Source organism: Rhea pennata, chromosome 5, assembly GCF_028389875.1.
Source record: "Rhea pennata isolate bPtePen1 chromosome 5, bPtePen1.pri, whole genome shotgun sequence".
In the NCBI taxonomy this organism is placed as follows: domain Eukaryota; kingdom Metazoa; phylum Chordata; class Aves; order Rheiformes; family Rheidae; genus Rhea; species Rhea pennata.
Window position 1 is genome coordinate 19870741 of NC_084667.1, and position 23772 is coordinate 19894512.

Here is a 23772-nt window from a genome sequence, read left to right on the forward strand (position 1 = left end):
CCTAAATCACTTTTGCAAGACACAGACTAACTCATTTTTTTGCTTTTGAATATTAAAATACCAGAGGATCACAAAGGACAGGCATTTTCCTCTGGGAATTTGGTGCACTGAGGGAAGGCTAGGTTAGAAGATGCTGAGACATACCCTCAGTGTTCTCATTCCTTCTCTTTCTTTGCATACTTTACCCACCAAGCATCCTACCCTACAGAGACAGCAGCACAGTCTTTATTTTTTTGATGCTCGCCTATTTCTGAAGTGCAGGCTTTGAAACTGATATTACACTTGGTAATAATCCCAATTGGCTGCCTTTGGCTGGGTCTGAAACAAAAGAATCATTTGAATATAAAGTGAAACCTTTATTTTGACAGCAGCAATCCCAGAGGAAATTGTTCAGGGTTTGTGTGTGATTTTTATGAGACTTGGCCTAAAAGAAAGCCTAGTGCTGGAAGAATAAGTTTGCCAGGAAAATAACAGATTCCACTTTGTTGCTGTTAAAGTAGAGTTTGTCCTGAGAATCTGAAGTTCAGAAGAATGTTAAAAACTGATCAGCAGAATCTTCTTTCTTCTTAAAAAAGACAAAAAACCCCAAAAACCCTACACTAGCAAAGGAGGACAAATTCAGTAAGACTAGTCACAGGTCCATGGCTTCTTCTAGTTGAAGCTAATAACAGCACAAATGTATCTTTGTACATCAGAGTATTATGGCAAGAACTATTCAGAAGTGGGCAAATCTTTCATACGCTTCTGACAACACAGTTGTGTCAGGCACAGTTGTGAAGAATATGTAGCCTTTTGGCTGTACCATTTTCCCAGCTGTTTCTGGGGGGAGTCTCCAATACAAAAGAGGCGTACGCAAGCATACACATCAATGAACGAAATGGGGACGGTTTGTTACACCGCTTTGAAAAACAGCTCGGGTGGCATTACTGCAGCCAGATGAAGAGGCTTATGAAACAGGGTATTTCTGTACGACAGGGGTGAGCCAGCACTGGTGAGGAAGCTCACAGCCTTCTCAGCCCAGTGCTGTATCTGAATACAACGCTGTGCAAGAAGCGGGCTTTCAGAGCACCTCCTGGGCACACTCCCGTCCTTCCGCACCTGCCCGCAGCACGCTAACATTTCTGACATGGTACAATGTTTGTACTGTAGATACAGCACCAGTCCTGTGTTTCTCTCTTCTGTAGCGCTTTCCAGCTAAAACTCCCGCTGCTCAGCCTAGGAACACAACGTGCATGTTGTTTAGTTATTGCCTTCTGTCTGAGGAAACAGGTATCAAGAACCGAAGTAACTTGCCTTTTAAGTGCCAGAACTGGGGACAAAAACTCAAACATCCTGACTTGGCCCAGCACCCTGCCACTGCACTGATCCATCCCTGCCATCCTGCTTTCTTGCTTGCTAAGACGATTCACTGTATCTCTTAGATGGATACATGCATACTTTTATTCAAGCACAAATACATTTTGAAGAGAAGCTTCTTTGCCAACACAGAGTCTAGATAGGGTCATTAATTTCATCACACAAAAGCTTTGAAAACGGCTATCCCTCCAGGCTCTCTCCCATCCAGATCTCTAAAGGGCATTAGAAAGAGTATTTTCTACATGCAAGTCAGACTGTTCTTATATGGGCTCTGATGATGCCTCTCTCTGTTGCTCACGGAAGACATTACATTATGGAGAGTGACATAACCAGTATCCAGAAGAAAAAGAGATCTCTGCTTCCAAAGGCTTCCTTTATAAAAGATGAAAAACTCTAGTACTCCCAAATTTGATTAACAACAGACTTCCTCTTCTAAGTCTACTTTAAAACAACTCTTCAGGAGTCCAGCTGGACTTGCAGCCTCTGCTCACCACTGCTAATGCGAGAGGCTGCTGCTTTCACTCACCATGCACTCTCTTTTCACTGACGCCCTTTCTTATGTCAAATCTCAGCAGAAAACAACTCTTTTCTCCCTTATTTGTGTCTCTCAATTTCTTTTTGTCCCTCAGCTATTAATAACTTAAGGCTGTTCAGTGCCTGGGGAGTTAACTTGCATATAAAACACCACACATGAGAAAGCTGCCCTGAACATTATGTGGAAAGCAAGCAGCTAGAGCATATCTTTCTCTTCTGTCTTTAAACACCTAATGAGGCTACAACCATAAGGACTGGTGCAATGACCATTTACCGCAGGTGTGAAAGTAACCTTGTTGTTTCTCAGAGAAAAGCACATCTGAGGCTGACCTTAAATAGCTAGTTTGAAGACCCATCAAACATCTTCCTGAGATGGGGTCATCAAAAGATCACCCCTGTCCTCCCAGACATTCTGTCCAGCCATCTAGCCTCAGCCTAACCCACAAATGACAACAAAATTAGGGACAAATGCTTACCAAATCACAGTACATGGTGAAAAAATACAACAGTTAGAAAATAAGTGTTTTTTCAGAAGAAACCTGAGGAGAGAATAAACCACAGGAATTTTTAGACTAAGTTTACTTGTGCATAGAGCCATTTTGAACTGAGTTGAGTTTTTAAGGTTCTTTATATCTTCCTTTCCTGTCCATCATTCTGACAGGGTGGGAAGCTGGTGAAGCAAAAAGAGAGAGGAGTGGAGGAAAGATAGCCAAGTAGCTTTTCCCCTTCATATTTTAACTTACAAAACACCCCCAGATGTCACAGAAGTCTAGAATAATCACTACAAACTTATCTTGCAAGGGGGAGATAAGCATGTATCCTCATGTACCCCACTGCTCCCCAGGAAACTGAAGGTATGGATGCTTCGTCCAGAACCGAGACGAAGGTAGGATCCTTTGACCGTGGGAAGAGGACACAGCTGGTCCAGTAGTTACTCCACACACAGGACTTGTGTTAAGCCTGTCTAGTTTCTCGTATTTTTTACTAGTTCCTCCCACACTGTGCTGGAGGTGGGAGCAGTCAGCTGTCCCCAGCCATCTGCTGCTGCCCCCAGTGCCTTCTCATCAGCGATTGCATTATTGCTCCTTTGTGAAGACTGTGGCGGGGCAGCAGTACCTGGGTCTGCAGAGCAGCGTGCGCGAAGTGTTTCTACGTGTGCGGTCTGCCTCTTGTGCTATACCAAAGGAATTCTCTAAAACCTCTTAACAGAAGAGCTGCACTGACCAGAACACACCAGACCCCCCATGCTGCAACCCACTTACAGAGCTGCAGCTATTTCCACTACATGATCTCAAGGCCTAATCTGGAATGGAGCACCCACACCGCATACACAGCGTGGTTCTTTCCACACTGCTTACTTCTGAGGTAAAGACACAAAGACCACCAGCTTATAAAGGAAAAAAAACCCCTCCCCGCAGACCATCCTACTATACAAACACCACATCGTTTTGCTATCAGCTTCGTGACTCTTGGCTTATCGAATTCTTTTTACATGAATAAAAATACAGTCTGTATCACAAAAATCAAAACTACGGCAAATTACAAGGCCCTTTGCTCATTCTACATTTTGGTCACGTTCAGTTGAAGGGATATGCTGTATGTTCTCCTACTGCCGAGGAAGTACCAAAAACCGAGACAAACACTAACAGTCCCAACTGACCATCTTTGCTAGATGACATTTTCTCACAGCTATCACTCAGTCATATTTCAAGGATGGGCCGCCTTGAGAAGCATGGGTCTAGTTCAGTCAGGCTCTTCTTTGCACAAGTGAAGACACAAAAGGAAATGCACAGACCCCTGCAGGTTAGAGAAACAAATGAGACTGTGCTTACTACTAGCATAGGGAATGGAGCACAGCCACATAATAATATGTATAGCCACAAAGTAGCGAGGAGTTGCACCCTACGAAGCTGCAGAGAAGGATCAGGAACCTCTAAGCAGTGCAATATGCACAAGAACCATTCATGGGACCCAAAAATGGGATATGGAGAGCCTTGGTCAGAACAAGTCAGGAAGGACGATCTCTTACAAGCAACATTGAGAGGAATCTGGCAAGTGTCAGCACAGTGAAAATTCAATATGATTAGAAGGTACACAAGAGACTTTTTCCACTCCAGACAAAGCAAGCATTGACTCTGCTGGGCAAATAGTAGGTTTCACTATTAATATTAAACATATACGATACTGAAAAAATAAATTAGATGCTTTTAACTTGAGTGTAACTTTATTAGAAAACTCCTCTCTGTGACAGAATATGCAGCTGGTTTGGCTGCAAAAGAATCTAGACTCTAAAACTTCAGGATTCAAGCAGCGCCCCAGCAAATATTTTCCGTGTACATAACCCATCCACCTCACATATGCCAGCCTGGTTAACATTCACTGGTCTGCTGGCAGTTCTGCAGACTGAAGGCAGTAACAAAGCAGGTTTCTTGGCAGTTGAAACACACAGGTGCTATACAAACTTATCAGCCACCACCTAACCTTACAATCCAGCTGAGTACAATCCCACCAGGGTTCAGAGCTTGCCCACCATAGAATACTTACATTTTCTCTGAAGATAAAAGCCAGGATTGCAGCTGAAAGCTCCGCCAGGAAGATTAACAAAATAAACATGAAGAACTAGAAGAGAGAAGATGCAGAAAAAAAAAAAAAAAAAAAACAGACATATCATTAGGGGCATGCTGCAGGGAGTAGGAACACAGGGTTTTCTAAGTCACAAAAGAGATGGAAAAAATAGCCAAGGAAACTTTCCTGCCCTCCTGATAATTAAAAAAACTATAAAATTTTTATCTTTATTGTTCAGTATGAAGCATTCAAAATGCACCGAAAATTGATACAGTAATCTGAGGCAGACACAGCCCCTCTCTGATCATGTCACAAGAAGTGGGGGATTATACAGGACGTGGGAGTATGTTGTCTGGTAAGAGGGTATAAGGGCTATAGGACATCATGAAGATGCTTGCACAGAGTTACATTGTCCCGACAGAATACAGGGATTTAACGTATATAACGTATCACTTACATACACCTACATATACACGTCATCACAACAGAAATAGCTTTGCTATAATATAATCACAGCTCATTTTGTGTGAAAGGAATTACTTGGACATATATTGCAATATTAATACTTGTGGACAAAAATTGATTCTTTTTAGAGAACTCTCCATTTTGGGACAAAATTAGCCCCAGTTAAAAATCCTCCACTCCACACAATGGGGTTGTACCAAATCAGGTACATTAACTAAATGAAATAATACAGTCGCTGTATGCTCTATGGCATCTCTACACTGGGAAACTGCAGTAAACTTAGCATGGAAAAAGAGGAGCTGAAGACCCGTTTTGACAGAGTTAGCCAGATACCGCAATCAGTACCAGGTCTCTCATTAACATTAATAATGTATCACATAAAATCTCTACAGAAAGTTGATAACACAGTAACATAAATTTAATATGATTGTGCAAGTACCATCCATGGCTCGTATAGTATTGAAAGTATGCACATTCACAGCCTTAAATAAAGGGCACATTGCAGATTTGACAGAAAGCAATCAGCCAGGAGGCCGAGTGGTAGCAAAAGAGAAACAGTTATTCAGTTCTCGGAAGACCAGTTTGAAGTAAAGCCATTACACTCATGTCATCATAATTCAAGGTAAGAGAAATGAAAGTAAACAGAGAGGCAGGTAGTTGTTAAATTTAAGATGGAATTGCGTTTTCAATTTGTTATCCTTGAAACCTTCTGTTGCTTCTATCGAGAAGCCTGGTCCTCAGTCTTACTAAATAGATTTTGTTTTTGTGTTGTTACAAAGCCTGACTGATTTGCTTTGCCTTCTCCACTTTCCCCACAAAAGTAAACCAGACAAACTTAAGAGGTCTCTCATTCCTACAGAGATGGTGTTATTGTGCTGCACGCGATCTGCACCCAGGACCTTGTCTACTTAGATCTGTCGGGCTTTAGGAACCATAATTCTGACCTACGAGGACCTTTTTATGTTTTTATAGTCAAAAAAAGAAATCATCTTTTGAGAGTCAGCCATTTTAAAATTTAAGGACCAGACTGAGTGAACATTTAAAATGATTAGATGTGATCTCAGGTTTTGGTTCCATGCAAAAAATAGGAGTGAATGGAGAACCCAGTAAGGCTGCAGTATATGGAGAGCAATATGTGTGGACCATGTTACAGTGAAGGTGGCTGGAGCAACAAGCAGAAATAACCACAAGAGAAGTCTGTATTTGTTTCTGTGTGAGAAGGTTATTGGAGGTCTTTCTGAAACAGAAGGAAGGCAGATGGGGCCAGAAGTACTATTACATGATCCCCAGGCAATCATTTATAAACAACGTCTATAATGAGTTACACTGCGCGTTTCAGTAAGAGAGAGAGAATTCAAATTGCTTGCCTGTTTGGAATGGGCAAAATGCTCCCCATTTAGCATCAGTTGTTAGAGCTGTAAGTGATTTCTGCCCACTGGAAAAGTGCACTCCTACCCTGTCCCATTTGTCTTCATGCTTTTGCAATGGAAACAAAAGAAAGAAATCCGTGTTCAAAGGAAAAACAAGAGCGGTCGGATGAGCAGGGACTTCAGACTGCCAACAGAATGCTGTTGTTTGATCTGCTGAACTAGTTAACTCTGTGATTTATTCTTATTGCTAGAGTTTTTTGTGAGGCTTTTTTATTTTTTTTATTTTTATTTTTTTATTTTTTTGTTCAGAGACTTTTTTTTTTTTAATTTCACCACAGGAGGGCAAAGAACATGTGATGAGAATGAATGATACTCTGCAAATCCGCATCATCATCCATCAAGCGATCTCAGCACAGTCACTAAGAGGTCTAAGGTGGTGATCAAGTGATTAATCTCATCACCCTGCTAATTGCATTTCATTTACTGATTACTAGGAGACACATGTTCAACCAAGCTCCAGCACAGGGCCTGTGCAGAAGCGGAAACAGCCATTTCCAGATTCTCTCTTTGATAAGCTTCATTATTATTCCCAAACTCATTTATGCTTGCATTGTGCAGTCTGCATTTCAGATTTGTAGTAGTTACTGTAGAGAAAACACGAGCAGCCACCAAGGCTGATTGAAAAGAAGAGATGGTGCATCAGTGTTTCCAAATCTGTTCTCGTTCTACATCTTAAGGCAAAATCTGCTTATTATGTTGTGCCTCCAAAAATTAAGTAATTACTGATACCTGAGCAGTGAACAACCAATTGGTCAGTGCACTTGTATGGGATGTAGCAGCCTCGCATTCAAATCCATGCTAGAGATGAGGCACTCGAACACAGGTACCTCCCTCATCCAAGATGAGGGTCTGAACATCCTGAGAAGTGGGGTTGACCAAGTCTGGTCAAAAATTCTACTTCAGCTCCTGGTGATGGTTACAGGTTTTGCCAGAAGTTTCCATAAATTAACAGTTCGTGTTTCTTTTTTCACAACAAATCTATCGTTCTAGCTTCAGCAACGTTGTTCCAAGAAGAGCAGCAACCACCTTTAACCCAAAGGACACACACTTTCATGGTGATGGTTTCAGGTGAAGCAGGAGGGCCAGTGCATCAATTTTACAAGAATGTAGAACAGGATAAGTGCACTCACAACTAAGCCAAATCAAGCTTAATTCAGCCCCACAGGGAAACAAACAAAATATTTACACAAGTATTTTTTGTACACTCAGAAGCACTGCAGATTCTGGTTTTAATGCTGTTCTTTCGCAGTCAAAAGATCTTTAGGACAATTCAGAAGTTGGTGAACCTCTATTTGCAGGCCAATGTTTGCTGCTTTTGGTGAGCCCTGTCCAATTTCTGGGGAAGCTAAAAACACTTCATAGCCTTGTGCCTAATGCAACACGCTAGGTTCTCACAGTGATGCTTTTTTGAAAAAGACAAACAGCATAAGGTAAAATTAAAGTCCTTGCACACAGAGAAGCCAGAACCTAGAGAGCATGCATGTGTGCATCTGTCTTGTCCCTTCTGTTTACATTGGACTAAAAGCTCCAGATATGCATTATGCATCACTCTGAAATCTCACTCAAGCAGCTCAGGCTCATCAATTCTTTAATGACTTTATAAGTGGATTTGATTTGACCAAGCAACTTTGCTCAACTCTCAGTCCTCTGAACCTTAACACTCTTGAGTTCTGCAAGGGTGTTCCCAGCCTTGCTGGCATATGCTCATGACTGACTTGCCTTTCCAACTCTTAAACCTTACCCCTAGCAGACTTCTGACTTCACAGGTCATGCATTATAGATTTTAAGGTCACCTAGTGTGGTCTCCAAAAAGAGCACAAATGAGTAAAATGTCTGTTCTCACTTGATATCAGCACTGAATCTTTTCAAGGTGCTTCACTGCTCTTGGACATGGGATGGCAAGTTGTTTAATAGAGAGTTACTTTGATGCCAGAAGCCCAAGAAAACCTCGATCAAGGTAGAATGCTAATTCCTCATCCAGTGATTATGCTTAGGAGTTTCTTTTAGTCCCACACACTACTTCCAGCTGACATATTTCTCACCTTCTCAATACAAAATAAAATAATAATAAAAGTAAATAAATAAAGCAGCAGGGTTCAGTACTAGCTATGAGAGTCAGAAAGGTAATAACCACAAACTGAGTGCACAGGAGCACAACTAAAACACCAGCAGCAATATTCAACTGCAGTGTAACTCTACTGACTTCAGTAATGTTAGGTCAGGAAAGAAATTGTATGGCCCAGACCTCCCTTCCTCCAGCCAAATCCCCAATCTGCATGCACCTAATGTGGTCCCAGACTGAAAATACTTATCTCCAATTCACTTAAATCAGTATTTCTCTTTATACATAACTTCTAGTTTCTTATTATCATAGAGACTGCCTTTGGAATAACCTCAGTGTAATTGGGCATGATTCTTTTCATTTTACTAGGTTCCTCTGGGCAGAGCTCCATGTTCACAGGTGATACTTTCGGTTTTATGATTTACTTTCAAGTTAAATCACTAGAGACTGAACCCAGCAGAAAAGGGATGTCATGTGCAGCTTATGAACTCAAGGGATGGGTCAGCCAAGTGCAAAGAGAATTTATCTCAGTAGAGTCAGGCTGATCTCTAAGAAAAATGGTTTCTTCTTCAACAAAGTGGACTTTTCTGTTCTGTTAGAGACAAGCCTCTTTTGCACTCTGGAGCAGCTGCAGCTACTGCTTCTGTAGAGCTCTGCATGCAAGATACAATCACGACAAAACACTGAGACTAAGATTAAAAAAATAAAAAGCTCAAACCAAACCAGAGGGAGAAACAAAAAGTCATATTTGACAAAAACAAGAAATAAAATGAGTGAGCTTTGTATTTTGACACATAACTGGTAATGTTTACCAGTAGGAGATAATGGCTGGAAACCCTGCAGTATATTGTACTGGAGGTCAAAAATGACTTATTTTAGAAGCTAGTTCTTTGTAAATAGCACCTGATAACCCCATGGGTTGAATTTTAACCCCAGCATTCAGGGGGAAAATTGTCTATGAAGATAACAAATTTGGTTCATTTTAAGAGGATGTGTGTGGGGGGAGCTGCATAAAGGAGTGACCACCTATTGGGAGCTGCAGTGCAAAGCCATCACGCAGTTCTGGGGCGAGCATTTATGCTGATGCGGGAGGGGGGGGGGCTCCATCACATTGATGCGCTGCTCCATACGTTCACTCTGCAGTGAGAAATGAATCCACAAATGAAGCTGAGAGTTTTGGCTGGATAACAGTAGACCACTTTTGGTCACTTTATAAAAGCAAAAATACCAAAAAACCCCCCAAAAACCCAAAAAACAAAAGCAGGACCATTTTGAAACAAAACTTAGAAAAGTCAAAGTACACTCCCTGGCCATCCCCACTGAGCTCAAGCCTGGTACAGTGAAGAACCAAGTTCTCTGCATCTCTAGCTGTGTATAAAAGTGCCCTAAACCCCTTTTAAAACTTAAGAGAATAATGGCTGCAATAACGCGCATCCATTCAGGCTCTTACCGTGCATCACTCTATTCAGTGGAAGAGTTGCCCCCACTCTCAGGAAACACCAAACGGCCAACAGAAGATGCAAGGACACTTACGAAAAGCAGGAGGCATTTGTTCTCGCGGATGGCCCCGCAGCAGCCGAGGAAACCCAGCAGAAAGAGCATCGCTCCCATAGCCAGCATGATGTACGCTCCCGTGAAGAGGAGAGGGTTGGCAGCCACTATCTCTCGGAAACCTGTAGGATCCACGATGACCCAGATCCCAACTCCCAGCAGGCATGCTCCTCCCAGCTGTCACGGCGTGATGAGAGGAGACAGAGGGAGACACATCAACATAGATTAGGTTCATCAGTACCTTTTGATCGACGGTTTTCTCACAGAGAGTTTCTCTTTCTCTGTGGCATTTATCCCCTGCTCAGTAGGTGACTGCTGACAGGCTACACAGTTTCTCACATACTTTCACATACTAAGTGAAACATCTGCAGCAAAAGCACCTTTTTTGACACTTCTAACACCGGTTCTTCCCTGCCTAATGCTGAAAGATCGAGTTTTGAGCTGCTGCCACATCTGCCCAGGAGAGCCCAGTAAAGGCTGAAGGGAACCCTCCCCTCTGCAGCGGCCCCACCGCCCACTCTGGGGAGGGCGGCCAGGAGCTCCCACCCCGCCTGTCAAAGACAAGAGCAACAAGGGCCATCGAGAAAAAGGACTCTACGAACAGTAAGGAAATGGTTTTGTTTTCTAGTGAAAACCTCAGCAGGGCAGCCAGGACTAGAAACCATTTTTTACGTCATCAGGAGTAGACTTCCATCACGACTAGTTAAAGCTTTCTCTGCAGTCTTCCCTTGCCAAAGAGAGAAATCACTCAGACAACAGCAACCTCTGTGCTGGCTTGCTGAATGTCTGAGAACATTCTCTGGATGCCATAAACACCTTAATGATTGCTAGTACCAAACTGAGGATATTTCTGCATCGTGGCTACTCTACCCAAGCACAGCATATCCTCTTTGGGTGCAGGATGCTGCTGGAAACAGAAGCAGGATTCAAGAGAGAAAGTGGATTCCAAATACTTACAAATATAAAGAAATTGAAAAGAAACATCAGGTACTTTATGCAGCTCAGACAGTCTCCCTCCATGGTCTCCAGGCTGCTTGATCCAATTATTCCTGCAAAACATCAGCACTACCTTAGTACACTTGCTTTTTATCTTATTTCCATTTTATTTCTCCCATGCCTTGTGGAGTTCATTATACAGAAGGCTCAGCTCTCACCTGAAAAAGGTAACGTAGCACAGGCTAATAAGAGGTGATGATCACTGCTAATTCCCTTTGTGTTCTCCCTGGACAGTTAGCTTCATACAAGCCTTCTCTACAGAATGAAGGCCACACAAACAAGGACCGTATTTTCAGGGGGACTTTTAGACATTTAGAGGAGTTGGATTGGGAATGACTGAAGTATGCAAATGGGGAAGGACCTGTGGAAGGTGATAGCTCTGCAGAGTCCCTGTCTTTCCTGACATCCCTCCCACAGCCAGGTTACTCAGGCGGCGGCAAAAGACCTGTTTGTCACATAGTATGAAATGTTACTGTGCCACTGAAGTCCATCCTGCACAGGCCTTTTGCCCATGGATCAAAGTTGGTAAGTCTTCCATTCCAGGAAAAAAAAAGCTAAGGAATCTGAACTGGTCTGAAACCCCATGTGTCTGAATTAGACTGCAAATTTCTTAGGACAGTATTTTTATTGGAAGAGCAGCTAGAAATCCTGACCAGATGAGCCTATAAGAGAAGAAGGTTTCTGCCCTCAAAAACTTACTGCTTAATGAAGTGACTATGCTTTCCAGTATGCAATTATATCACACCAAGAACCCTGGAGGGATAGAACAGATACATAAAACAGTAAAAGTCTCACCAAAAGAGGAGACATATTACAGTCACCGCACCTTGCATAGCTGGATACATACATGTGCAACCAAAGAAGCACAGTGCTTTGATTTGCTCTCTAGAGAACCACTTCTGAATCCCATATGTTTCTTATCCCATCTCTCCCCCCTTCTTCACTGTGAATGCCATCCTCAAAACAGAATTGCATTCAGTTATATCCTATTCTGGCAAAGTACATCTGATGCATTTGAAAAAAAAAAAAAAAAAAAAAAAGAAAAGAAAAAAGAAGTTACCTAAGGTTTTTACCAGGCCAGAAATAAAACCCTATCTTTCACTCCTTCATTGTTTTTATTAATCCACAAAACTTGAGAGCACTGTACGGCCTCACCATGGTCCTTCCCTCCGTGACCATGGTAACTGATCTGCTTTAGCAAAACGGCTGAGAAAACGTGTGGCAGGCAGCTCTCCCAGCAAGGGGCTGCCGGAGGTAAACAACCAGATTCATACAGTGTGTTTGTTTGCCGTACTTCTTCGACATGGTTTAAAAATCAAATCAATCCTTTCCTAGTGGCAAAACAGGCATAGACACACAAATGGCATAACGTAAACACTCATGAGGACTACGGTGCACAAATGCAGCTGCTTTCCTTTTGGATTGCTTCTTGCCTGGGGCAGGATGGCAGCGTGCCGATGGCTGGCTGAGTACCCCCGGGGGAACCCCCTTTGTTGGAAGAATCCTGAGCATAAACCCAAACCAAAAACCCCGTTTTACAGTCTGCCTGCACTTCCAGAGACACACAAACCTAGACCCAAACCTGAGAATAAGGTCAGTGTTTTTCTTTCCAAAGTATATTTTCTTATACCTCTGATGCACAACTGTTCCACCTAGACAGATTCAAAGCCAAGACTGTGAGTGTAGGAGATGTGGTGAGACGCCAGGCTCTGATGTGGGCAGAGCACTTGGCAGCTCAAGTGTCAAAGAGGTGGATGACAACTCCCTGAAGGGGTTTAAACCATGACTGCAAACCTCACAGAGAAAGCTCTTGAAGTGCTGAAAGGCAGAGAGCTCAGGAGGAAATTCTTTGGGTTACCTGGAGGAAGGTGAACCTCCAGTTCCACTAATCCATGAACTTAGACACTGTGATGGATACGAATATGAAAATACAAGCAAATCAATAGGATACTAGCACTTCAAAAGCCCCAGAATCAGCTGCACCAAGATGTTTCCATTGCTACTCCCTTAAAAACTAAATCTCAGTATATTAGTCAAAGCCTGAAAGCTATTAGAGAGAACTCTTAAATCCTGCTGCCTGAGTGACCTCCCACATGATCTACATCATAGTCTAAGGTGAAAAGGGGATATAAAAAAGGAAAACAGTTTAACTATATTCTGCCATTTTGCATCATTCACACACATCTCACTGCAGAGGCATCCACATTAAAAACATTGCCTGTGGTCTAAGAAGCAGCGACTCCTGAACCTAACCCTGCCATGATGCCACATTGCATGGTAGAGCTGATAAACCACATTCCCTCCTTACCTTACTTTCCATATCTGGGTGTACTTCCAGAGCAGGAAGAGCTGGTTTCCTTGGAACTGCCTGAATTTCTGTGAGCTGAATCTATGGCTTCCTTTTCTTTATACACAGAAACCTAAGCTGAGATTCCTTGCATTACTCCTTCCCATGCATGCACTCAGTACGTTAAATTTTCCTAGGTGTGAGCAGAGAAGGCAGTCCCTCAAGCTGTTGAGTGCTCAGGTCCTGCAAACATCACTGAGAGGGCTGGTAGTGCCATGAAGTCAAAATAGGGTAACCTGGGAGCAACAAAAACATTTACTAAGTGATCTTTGACAAGTGAAAACTCCTTCAGTTTTTCTGGGCCAGAAATAATTCCCACTAGTGGTGCTGGGCTCTTATCTGCAATTTCTAAAAAACATTGTGCCTCACACAGAGCAAATCAACAAATAAATGCAATGCAGCTAACTCTGCCATGCTTCAAGAGAGGAACACAGCTGGTAGGATTTACACATCCAATAGTCCTCCGACTCAGGAAGTGAGTCACTAGCGACAGTGCAAGGTCTTAGCTGGCAAACCCAACAGCGCAGCACATCAAAGCTTTCATGTCGGAAGAGCTCAATGCAAAGTATCAGATTATGCCAACCCATTGGTTTGATGTGAGAAATACTAGTGCTGAGCAGTTAATTGCTCAGTACACAAACTTGCAACTTGTAGACACTCTCACATGGCAGCATAGCCCCCTCCCCCTCTTCCAATTCCTATTAGATACATGGATCTCAAATTAGTACATGAAATCTCACCATTCGGATCTCTGATTGCACTGATTAAAACAGGGCAAATCAACCAAAAGCATGATCTGACCACTGTGTAGCACTTAAAACTATTTTATGTCAGAGTCCAAGCACTCTAGCATATCGGAAATACATTACTATCTAGTTCATTTATGCAGTTTCACTCTAGACTTTGAAGAGTATATAAATACCGCTATTTACAAATGACATGAGCAAAATATAAATAATGTTACTTACAAATAACGTAATTATTAAGCCATCTGTGGCAACTGTTGCCTTTATTAATAATCAGCTGAAGGTATCTGAACTCACTGATCACAAGCTTCAAGAAGGAAATAACTGATATAAAAGGACGATTCTGACCTACAGTGCTGCTTTTTTTCTTCCACGTTACTTTTAAGTCATACACACAAAATGTAAAGCTGTAAGTCACTCCTACTACACACTGATGCAAGCGAGATACCATCTGGTCTCACATGTCTTACTCTACTCTTTAAAAAGATCTTTTCTGCCCTTTTCCAGGCCCCAACTTTTTGACAGATTAAGTTCTCTGCAGAAGACACTTAATGCTAAGCAAACATTAATAGTCAGAACTGCAGAAGACAGCAGCTGACAGATGCTTTCCCCAGCTTGTCCCATCTCAGACCTGTGAGACATATGACATGCATTTGTTTTTGTCCGAAACACGGCTATAAATGTACCGTTTTTTCTTATGCAGCTTATTCTACATTTTCCCCTGGTATGAATATTATCATGCAATATAACAGGGAGTCCAAAAAAACACCAGCAGCATAGCCAAAAAGCATACCTCAGCTACTGCAATCAGTTAGGAATAAAGTCTAGTTTTTGAAGGCAATACTTTGTTTTCTTCTCCAACTGCCATTCGTTTCCTTCCTTCTCACATTTGTTTTTTCATGCCTTAAAACTGCCTTGAACTTCACATATCTAAAGGAAACTGCTTAATCACTCCCCTGAAAACTGCCTCCACATTTCTCTCTGCTGTTACTGACATTTCCCTCTGCCCACATCACCCTTTCATAGTGGACTAAAACTTAGGGTTTCACTTGGATTGCTTCTTCATCTCAACTATGGAGATGGAATCACAGAAAATTTAGGTTAGATGGGACCTCTGCATGTAACCTAGTCCAAATGCTCCCCTCCAAGCAGGGCCAATTTTGAAAACTGATCCAATTTCAAAGTTAGATCAGGTTGCTCTGGCTCATATCCAGTCAAGTTTTGAGTACCTCTAAGGTCTGAGGTTCCACAGTCTCTCTGGGCACCTGTTCCGAAGTTTGACTGCGCTCTGGTGCGTCCAAATTACCTTCTTGTGAAAGGAGCAACAGCACTCCAATCTGCCAGTCTATCAGAACTCTCAAGGAGCACTTCATCATCACCAAACTCGCACTTTCCACCTTCCATATCATACATTCCTACCCTCCACTAAAAATGACTGTGTGAACCCTTCTCCTTGCTTACCATTCCAGCCACAAAATCCTCATCTTTAACATACCTCTGTCAACTATTCCTATTCTACTGTACGAAATTCAGACGCTATGCTCTCAGTATATTCCTCATCAGTCTTCCATCTCTGATGCTTCATAAAAATGACAGTATAACTAATACTGGAAGAGACTTCTAGAGGTTATCTGGTCCAGTCCTCACTCAAACCACTTCTTCTATCACTTTCTTCTAGCACGTTGTCCACGTTCTCTCTTCTTCTTACAAAAAGATTCTCTGCCTTCTTCATCGGTGAAGACCTTGTCCACCTAACTGACGCACTGCTTTCTTTAAAACCTGACAGCCAGTTCTACCGCATCTCCCACAAATATTAGTCAACGGCTTGAGGAGGAAGTCAGACTAAATCACTCTGCTTTTCCTATTACATACAATGCAACCAGAACAGCAGAAACCATGTTGTAAGCTCTTTGGAAACACTACCAGCCAGACATTAAAAAAAATTAAAAACTATGGATTAGGTTCTCTTCAGAGCCAGTCCTTCAATTCTCGTGGGCTGCACCAGCTGAGATGTCATTAGCAACACATCCATGTAGCTCTAAGCCATGTTACTGGTGGAGGACTGCCACAGCCTAGAATCACATTGTGTCCTCTCCTCAACGCCATGGTGGCACACTCTTTGGCTTTAACGTATAGAGATGTGGTTCAGCTCACTTGCCTTCCGTCAGGGAGTACCCCTCTCCCAGGAGAACTTCTCTGCTCAGTGACTGCAAGCAGTATCCAACTCCTTTCAACCAAAGTAGCATGATACGGTAAAAGAATATATTCTAGCAGATAGTCCTTCCAGAAAACCCTCTCAGAGGACTACTTCTACACAGCCTGCTCCTCTAGGTAAGACAGAAGCCAGGGCAGATGTAATTAGCAGATTGAAGGGGAAAGGCCTCCCTTCATTCACATGTCTTGCTGCAGCACATCTTCCAGGTCACATGACAGCATTTGAGCTCCTGCACACCACAGCTACATCCAACCAGAGCTGACAGAGATACAGAGAAAGCCTTTGGGATGCAGAAAGAAAGACTCGTAAGCAAGATTCACCTTTGCAAGTCCAGGACTTGAAGTGTAGTATCTTTTCTAGTCTTTAATGGTGTGCGTGTCCCATGAATCTCTTTGTACCCAAGCTTGTCCTGTAAGAGAAAAATATGCAATTATTGCAGAAGTCAATAAAATACAATCATGTTAAATACACAATTCATTAAAAAACACGATCCTGGTGAATATGCTCCATCTAATTGCCACATTAATTTAGTGTACATTAGCACTAATGAAGAGCTTTTAATATCCAGTGATGAATCTGATTCCTCAGAATCTCTTTAGCAACCTTTGGGGCATCTTAAACGCCCACAGACCACATGTAAATCTAAAGTTCTGCTACATATGTACGTCATACCACAACAGCACTATATTGGTCACAGCTGCATCTTCAGTATTTTATAGGAGGCTTAGACAAACTTTATTCTGCTGTGACTTTACACCCCTTTTACTGGGAAAATGAAAAAGGCAGAGGAAGAGAGAGGGAACGTGTGTTTGGGAAGCAGAGCCCAGTCATTAAGGGCGATATCCTATATTCCTCCTCCTTCCAGCCACTTCTCATGCGAAGCTGAGCAAACTATTTCCTCTCCCATTACCTCATTTTCACTGTCTGTGAAACAGGGGCACAGAGGAACAGCGAAGCTACGGTACTGCTTGCTCTCAGATTCTCGAACAAAAGGCATTAGACAAGCCAGTGAAGACAGGGGCGCAGATTGACACTACAATGATTTTTTCAATAAATATACCCTTTTAATTTCTGCCTGCATAATGAATGACCATCTTCTGCTAGGCAAAGGTAAGGTGAGACTACAGATTAGCATAGAAAGCACGTTTGTTTGGCTGTTGCTTTGTCCTGGCACTTTCTTGTTTGTTTTTTTTTCCACCTGACACAGTCACAAGCCTACACGCCGAGGCCTGTGGGGAAAGGGGAGCCTTTAACGATTCAACCAGCACCTTATGCCATAAGGGTCCAATATTCAAATAGGGTTGCTAGGCACCATAAGTAAATAATTCATCCTTCTCAAATTATTTTGGAATACTCACAGCTATTCTGAACCCATTGCTTAGCTATCAGATAAGTCACCTGGGTCTGTTCCTGCTCCCTCACTGAACGAGTGAGCCAAAATTTCAGCATGATTTCTGGAGCGGGTGTATTTAACATCTGTTTCCCACAAACATTTGTGAACATGCCTTTGAAAATTGCCTCCCATTAAGACTTCTGTGAATAAGTCTATCGTTTGTTGTTGGCAGGAAACGAACAAAGAGTTTCAAGGTGGCTGAAACTAGTACAACATAAAACATTTAATGAATATTCATAGACTTTTTGTTTTCCATTAATCCTTCAAACATAATGTCCTTCCTCTGTCACTGGGTGCCTTTTGCATCTAGATCTCTGAATGATGAGCAGGGATGGCTTCACTTTTGCAGTCTAGAGGGTGCAAACTTCTACAGACTGTCTCATCTCTGTTGCAAAGATATCTGCAGAGCAGATGCCGAGCTGCTCCATTTTACAGCCCTGTGTATGAAGGCAGCCCCAGATCAGTACAGCTTTATCACCACATTCAGGGTGGTAAGCACAAAAGTTCAGAAGCCGTCACATGAACAGCCAAGACACTGCTGCAGCAGGCGGAGGCCCCTGAAGGAGAGGGGCTTGGAGTGGCCTCACCTGGGACAAGAACCAATGTGACAAGAATCAGCAGAGCCCCTTCCAGCCAGGCAGAGTCTGGTGCCCATCCTTACACTTTCTTTTTTTTGTAGGGGTGGAAGTGGAAGAAGGAACATTTCATCCTGTGCTTTGCACGTGCAATTGAGAGCTGAACCATTTCATCAGCTGTCCTATCTTGTGACACCTTTATGCTGGGATAGCAGCTGCCTGGAGAAGAAGACAGCTTTAACTTTTAGAGTGGAGATTACATTTTGCTGTATAAACCTACAATTAGGAAACTAACCAGAATGATAGGATTCCTGCTCCTACTGTGCGTGCATATAATTACATCCCGACAAGCCCTCAAAGGTCTGCGTGGGAGAAGAATTTTATTTTTTTATTCCTTCAAAGTCACAATATTTTAAAGAAATTACAGCACCACAGAGAGGAAGAACTTAAATGCTTCAGTAGGTACCAGCAGGTGCTGTTTCAGAAGGGATGAGAGAGCGGGTTCAGTGCCAAACCATAGCAATACTCTGTCTTACTCTATGGCCCTGAAGGGGAGGAAGTCCCTGCCAAACAGACTCTCTTTGGTTAATAGCTACGATTTTGTCATTAGGGAGAATTGCAGAAAGTGCAAAACCACCATGCCTAATTGTGACTTGAGCGAGCTGATGCCTTTAATTACGGGCACTAGGGAAACACAGGGGAAGCTGGAGCTGTGGCTGAGGCCAAGGCTCCTTCCTCGGAGCTGAGCGTTTGCGAGTCCTGCTGCCTCAGCTGGCTAAGCAGCTGCACTTGGCACACTGGCCTGCCTCCTCTCTCTTCTCACATCACTGCATTAGGTCCACGCTGAGCACCAGCTTCTCTTCACGTTCACTGCTTTTCAATCAGCCCTTTGCAGGGATCGGCTTTAATGGAACAAAAGCAGCTAAACTCATGACTTCTGCTAGTCTCACGCAGCAAGGAAGACTCTTGGAGAGTTAAGGCAATGAGAGAGGCATGGAGAAGAGGCTGATCTAGTCAACAGGTAGGAAGTGAAGCAAAAAGTGAATGGAGGGAGCAAGAAGCAGAAAACAGGCCTGTCTTTGGGAGGTACGTTATCTCGTGTGGGAAGACCACCAGCTGAATGGCTTATGGGCCTCCTGCTTCAGAAGTGCCACTAGCTGCTGCCAGTCCCCTTTGCTCACCACATCTGCTGCTTTTGCAGGATCTAGAGAAACAGCAACACATGCCAAGACCAGATGATCGGCCAAGGGAGAAGCTGAAGACGGGGGTCCTGTGCCTGTTGAATCTCTGCAAGAGGCCTGTGTTTTGGTAGTGAAGGGTGAGGAGAAATGTCTCTGTGGAAGCAGGTCCCATTTAATCTCATTTCCTTGCAAAGGTTTCGGAAAAAGGTAAAACATTTGCTATTCCTGAACAGGAGCTCAGCACAATCTCTTAGTACCATGCATTATCCTGTAACTATAGCTTATATACAAACAACCAATTGCACTGGAATTTCATAGTGCTTACATTTCAGAGTCATTGCTGTGACATGACTACATTACTGCATGCAAATCCAATTAGATTCCAAAGTGCACTGTGCAACTACAATCAGTCCCTGTGGAGCAGCGATGAGGGGACCTGCGCAAGGCCACGGAACTAGATACTAAGTTGCAGTCAATCTACCTCCTCTTTACTTGCATTAAAATGCTAATGCCACTGTAATATAGGCCCATTTACCAGTGATGACTGCCTTGCCTTGCAGCAGTGGAGTGAGCTAACTTGCTGCACTGCCTGAGAGCATTTAATTCCTCAGCACAGTTGAACGAGCAAAGCTCTTAGGGGCATCTAACACCTAGAAGCAATAGCTTGATTGGCTTTTATAATCCCAAACCATACAAGGTTTGGGGATGGTGCTTAAATGAATCTGAGCAGCTGCTAAAACCATCCCAAGTTTCCTATCCAAGCAGAGCACTCTGGATAACGAGGCTGTCCCCACCTGACTCAGCTTTGAGACTTTGGTCGTCCTATTTTGATGGAAGTCGCATTTCCCCCACACAGAGGCTGTGCAGTGTCCTGCCTTGCAAACTCCTGTCATAAGGACACATCAGTTACACACAGCAGGAAAAACAGGGCTGTAAAGAAACTTCTTAAAGCTTCATATAAATAACACTGGCTTGGAAACAAAGAACAACAATGCCACATGTAACATTTCTGGTTCATATTTGCAATTTTTCACAAGGTGTGTGCACAGAATACATGAGATGTACGTATGTAGAATACATATAATTATATGGAAGTAAAATTTCACACAAATACACAAACATTCAAAATGGAAATGTAGAAGTTCCAAGGTAGAAGCTATGCTCCCAAACGTCCTAACACTTGGAAATGTGCTAGTGTACATGTTTGAAGTGCTGGTATAGTATGAGGCCGCAAATCATTCCTTTTCAACCAGTGTGATTGTGCATATAGCACTATATGAAACATGAACTGCTGACTTTGGCTCCATCCCAAGCAAAGTTTAATAGATAATCATATCTAGCTCTTTCATACACACACAGATATCAGCCACCTCAGAAAACAAAAGATATCAACATATCTGATAGCCTGTAACTCTTAAATTCTGTTCCTTAAAATAAGTCCTCAGATAACTCACAGGTAAATTTTCTCTTGTATTGATGGCAGCACAGTGGAACTATACGGTACTAATTATCGTTTTTTTAAAAAATACATAACAAAGATAATTAATTTTATTTATTATATTTTCAGTGCATATAATTTTTAACAGATAGAAGAGTAAGGCTAAAAGGGGAATGGATATGCTAGGAATCCTGACAACAGTGCAGCACTCTATTCACCTGTCGACGCTGAGATCAATTCCACAGCCATGCAAAAGCTGATTATTTCCGGACTGACAAGTTAAGTTCTTTGACAAGCATCTTCTGTCCCAGAAATAAGCTCATTTAACACGCCAAAGGCAAGCATCTAACTTTAGCATCCTATGTCTCAAAATATATCTTCTTCAAGACTGAATAAGCATCACCCCCCGGAGCAGACCATGGAGTTGCATCACAAGCCTGGAGGTATTCAAAGCCCACCTGGATGCAATCCTGTCTAACATGCTCTAGGTGACCCTGCTTGAGTAAGGCGGTTGGACTAGATGATCTCCAGAGGTCCCTTCCAACCTACCTATTCTGTAATTCCGTAATGCCAAGTGTTAAAATATTCCATACTCCTGCATTGCTCTCCAAAAGCTCAGGGCATTTAACATAAAAGGTAAAGGTCTGCCACATTTTCCCTTAGCCTGACACATATCACCTTTCCAACAAATGACTCCTTGGTGTTTTTTCCATACTCTTTTTCAGTAGTCTTGCTTCATTTGCAGCCAATGCCTCAGCAGTTTGTGGCATTCCCGACTATCTTGAAAGATGCAGGAAGACTTCTCAGAACCACTGGGTGTTTGCTGTGGCAACCTTGTCTTCACAGACCACGAATTCCAATATTTTAAGTTCCCTAACACTTTGCAAGCTTGAGGAAAAATATGCAGAGGGGGAAAATGATTGATTTTGAAGCAAGGAAGCAATCAGAATTGATTACTGGGAGCCACAGTGCTTTGTCCTACCACAAAGTTGATAATTATCCCTCCTCAGCAGCCCCAAAGCAGCTGGGCACGGGCAAGCGCAAGGGTAGGGAATTTGGTATCTCCCGCTTTTATCATTTGCTTTAATGCAGGAGAGAGCTCCCGATCAGTGGGTTAACTTCCTTTTCTTGTTTTCAGTGTTTTTCACAAGGTGGAAGTAGAAACCTCCCTTCCCCCAACACCTCTTAAAACCATTTTATTGTTGGACTAATAATCTTTATAGTTTTTAATAAAGAAATCCCAAACAAAACTGTAGCTAAATTAACCATTTTACCAAAAAATGATAAATAAACTCTGTTCCAGATGACTACCTGCACAGAAGCAAAATCAAAACAGTCAGTTCAGAAAAGCAAAGGCTAGGAAAAATCCTGTAAAAATAGCAGATCTTAAATTGAGGATCTCAGTAATTCTAAACACAAAAGTACATTGCTGGAAATCTGAGAAGTGGCATTATTTATCTGAACCTAGCCATCTTTTAAATCTTATCAGCAGGAAGAATAATACAACCCAAAATGCGCTGGATGCCATTTCCAATAGGAAAAGCCTTATTTGACAGAGCTCCCAATTCAAAGGTAAGGCAAGACATGACAAACGCGAAGCAAACAAACACAGCAGGTAATATAAAGCATCTAAAGTACCTCCGTAGGCAAATAAAGAGAAAGGAAATATATATAGGTAGGATAAGCAATTACAGATTTTTACAGCAATGTAGTTAAAAACCAGATTTTTCAGTGATTTACTCATCTAGGAAATAAATACGTCTCGCCAGCTGTAGGTGTGATGTTTTAGTGAAGACTTGAATGCAACAGAGGTACTGAATAAGCTTGAAAAACAACACACGGAAAAGAGGCAGACGTGGAGTCTAGGTTACCCTGCCTATAGCCAAACTAATAAACGTGCCGTGAATTCCATATGCAAACATAACATTAGTTTCACTGAAACCAGCAGCTCTAACTTAACCACGGTAACAGTGCAGCTGATGTAGTTTTAAAGTTAAACGTGGTTGATCTTAACCATATCTGTCCTGAATAAACACCCAGCCTTCCAATGTCTTCTGCTACAGATATTTTTGATTCCGATCATGAAAGAGGAGAAGAGAGAACCACGACCTACAGCAGAGTTTCAGACGCTCTCTAGGAAAACAAACAAGTGGTAATGAATTCTGTTATCTTGCAATAGGTGCTTGTGGATTCTCTCTCTTCCTTTAATAGACTATATAATCCAGCCACTCCTGAAACCTTTAGGTTTCCTCCGGCCCCTCCGCACCATTCGTAGGCAGATGACAAGAGTTAAGGGACTAAGCGAGACAGGAGCCAAGACGTGCAGGCTGGCTCCCAGCTGCTTTTGCTTTCCCGGTGGGTAAAAGATACTGCACCAAGGCGCACAACGTCACGCTAGGGAGCTTGCTGCTCTCTTAACATCTCATTTTTTCTCCCCATCTTAACCTATTTTGAAAGCACCCAGTTCGCTATGCCCCCTCCTCCTTCCTCCTTTCTCCTTATTCACGGCAAGGGAAACATGAAAGCAAGCACGGCTGGTTATTGTTAATGCATCGGAAAGCGCAGGCATTAAAAACAAGGGTTATTCAGGAACATGCCATGGTTTTTCCTGCTATTTTCACAGGCAGCTAATGATCACCCTAATAGCTTCTCTCTCTGAAGTCGTAATAAGCTTACAAATGAACCCATTCAGCACATATTAAAAGGCAAGGGATGCTCCTTTGATTGTAGCCTCTATGGAAACCTCAGAGTATTGGTTTTGTTGCTGCACGGGTGCAATTGGGGCATGCTGCTGGGAGCCCCCCTGAGCGCGGGGAGCAGAGCGGAGCCACCTCCTGAGCCATGGCAACCATCACCTGCGCCTGTCCCCGCACAAACCACCGCCACAGCACCAAGGCCCGGCCAGCACACTTCAGCGT

General features: G+C 42.7%; 1 protein-coding gene across 3 annotated transcripts in view; it reads right to left on the bottom strand.

Moving 5' to 3' along the window:
• TSPAN18 (tetraspanin 18) overlaps positions 1 to 23772 on the bottom strand; it is a 122907-nt gene that overhangs the window by 10848 nt on the left and 88287 nt on the right. For 2 of the 3 annotated variants that reach the window (XM_062577930.1, XM_062577931.1), the window contains exons 3-6: positions 16588 to 16676; positions 10921 to 11012; positions 9946 to 10140; positions 4435 to 4509 (exon numbers count right to left, since the gene is read on the bottom strand). In XM_062577930.1, coding sequence (XP_062433914.1) covers positions 4435 to 4509; positions 9946 to 10140; positions 10921 to 10983 — 333 coding nt within the window. In that variant the 5' untranslated portion in view covers positions 10984 to 11012; positions 16588 to 16676. Of the gene's footprint in view, positions 1 to 4434; positions 4510 to 9945; positions 10141 to 10920; positions 11013 to 16587; positions 16677 to 20210; positions 20303 to 23772 lie in introns of all 3 variants that reach the window. The other variant, XM_062577932.1, reaches the window with a different exon arrangement.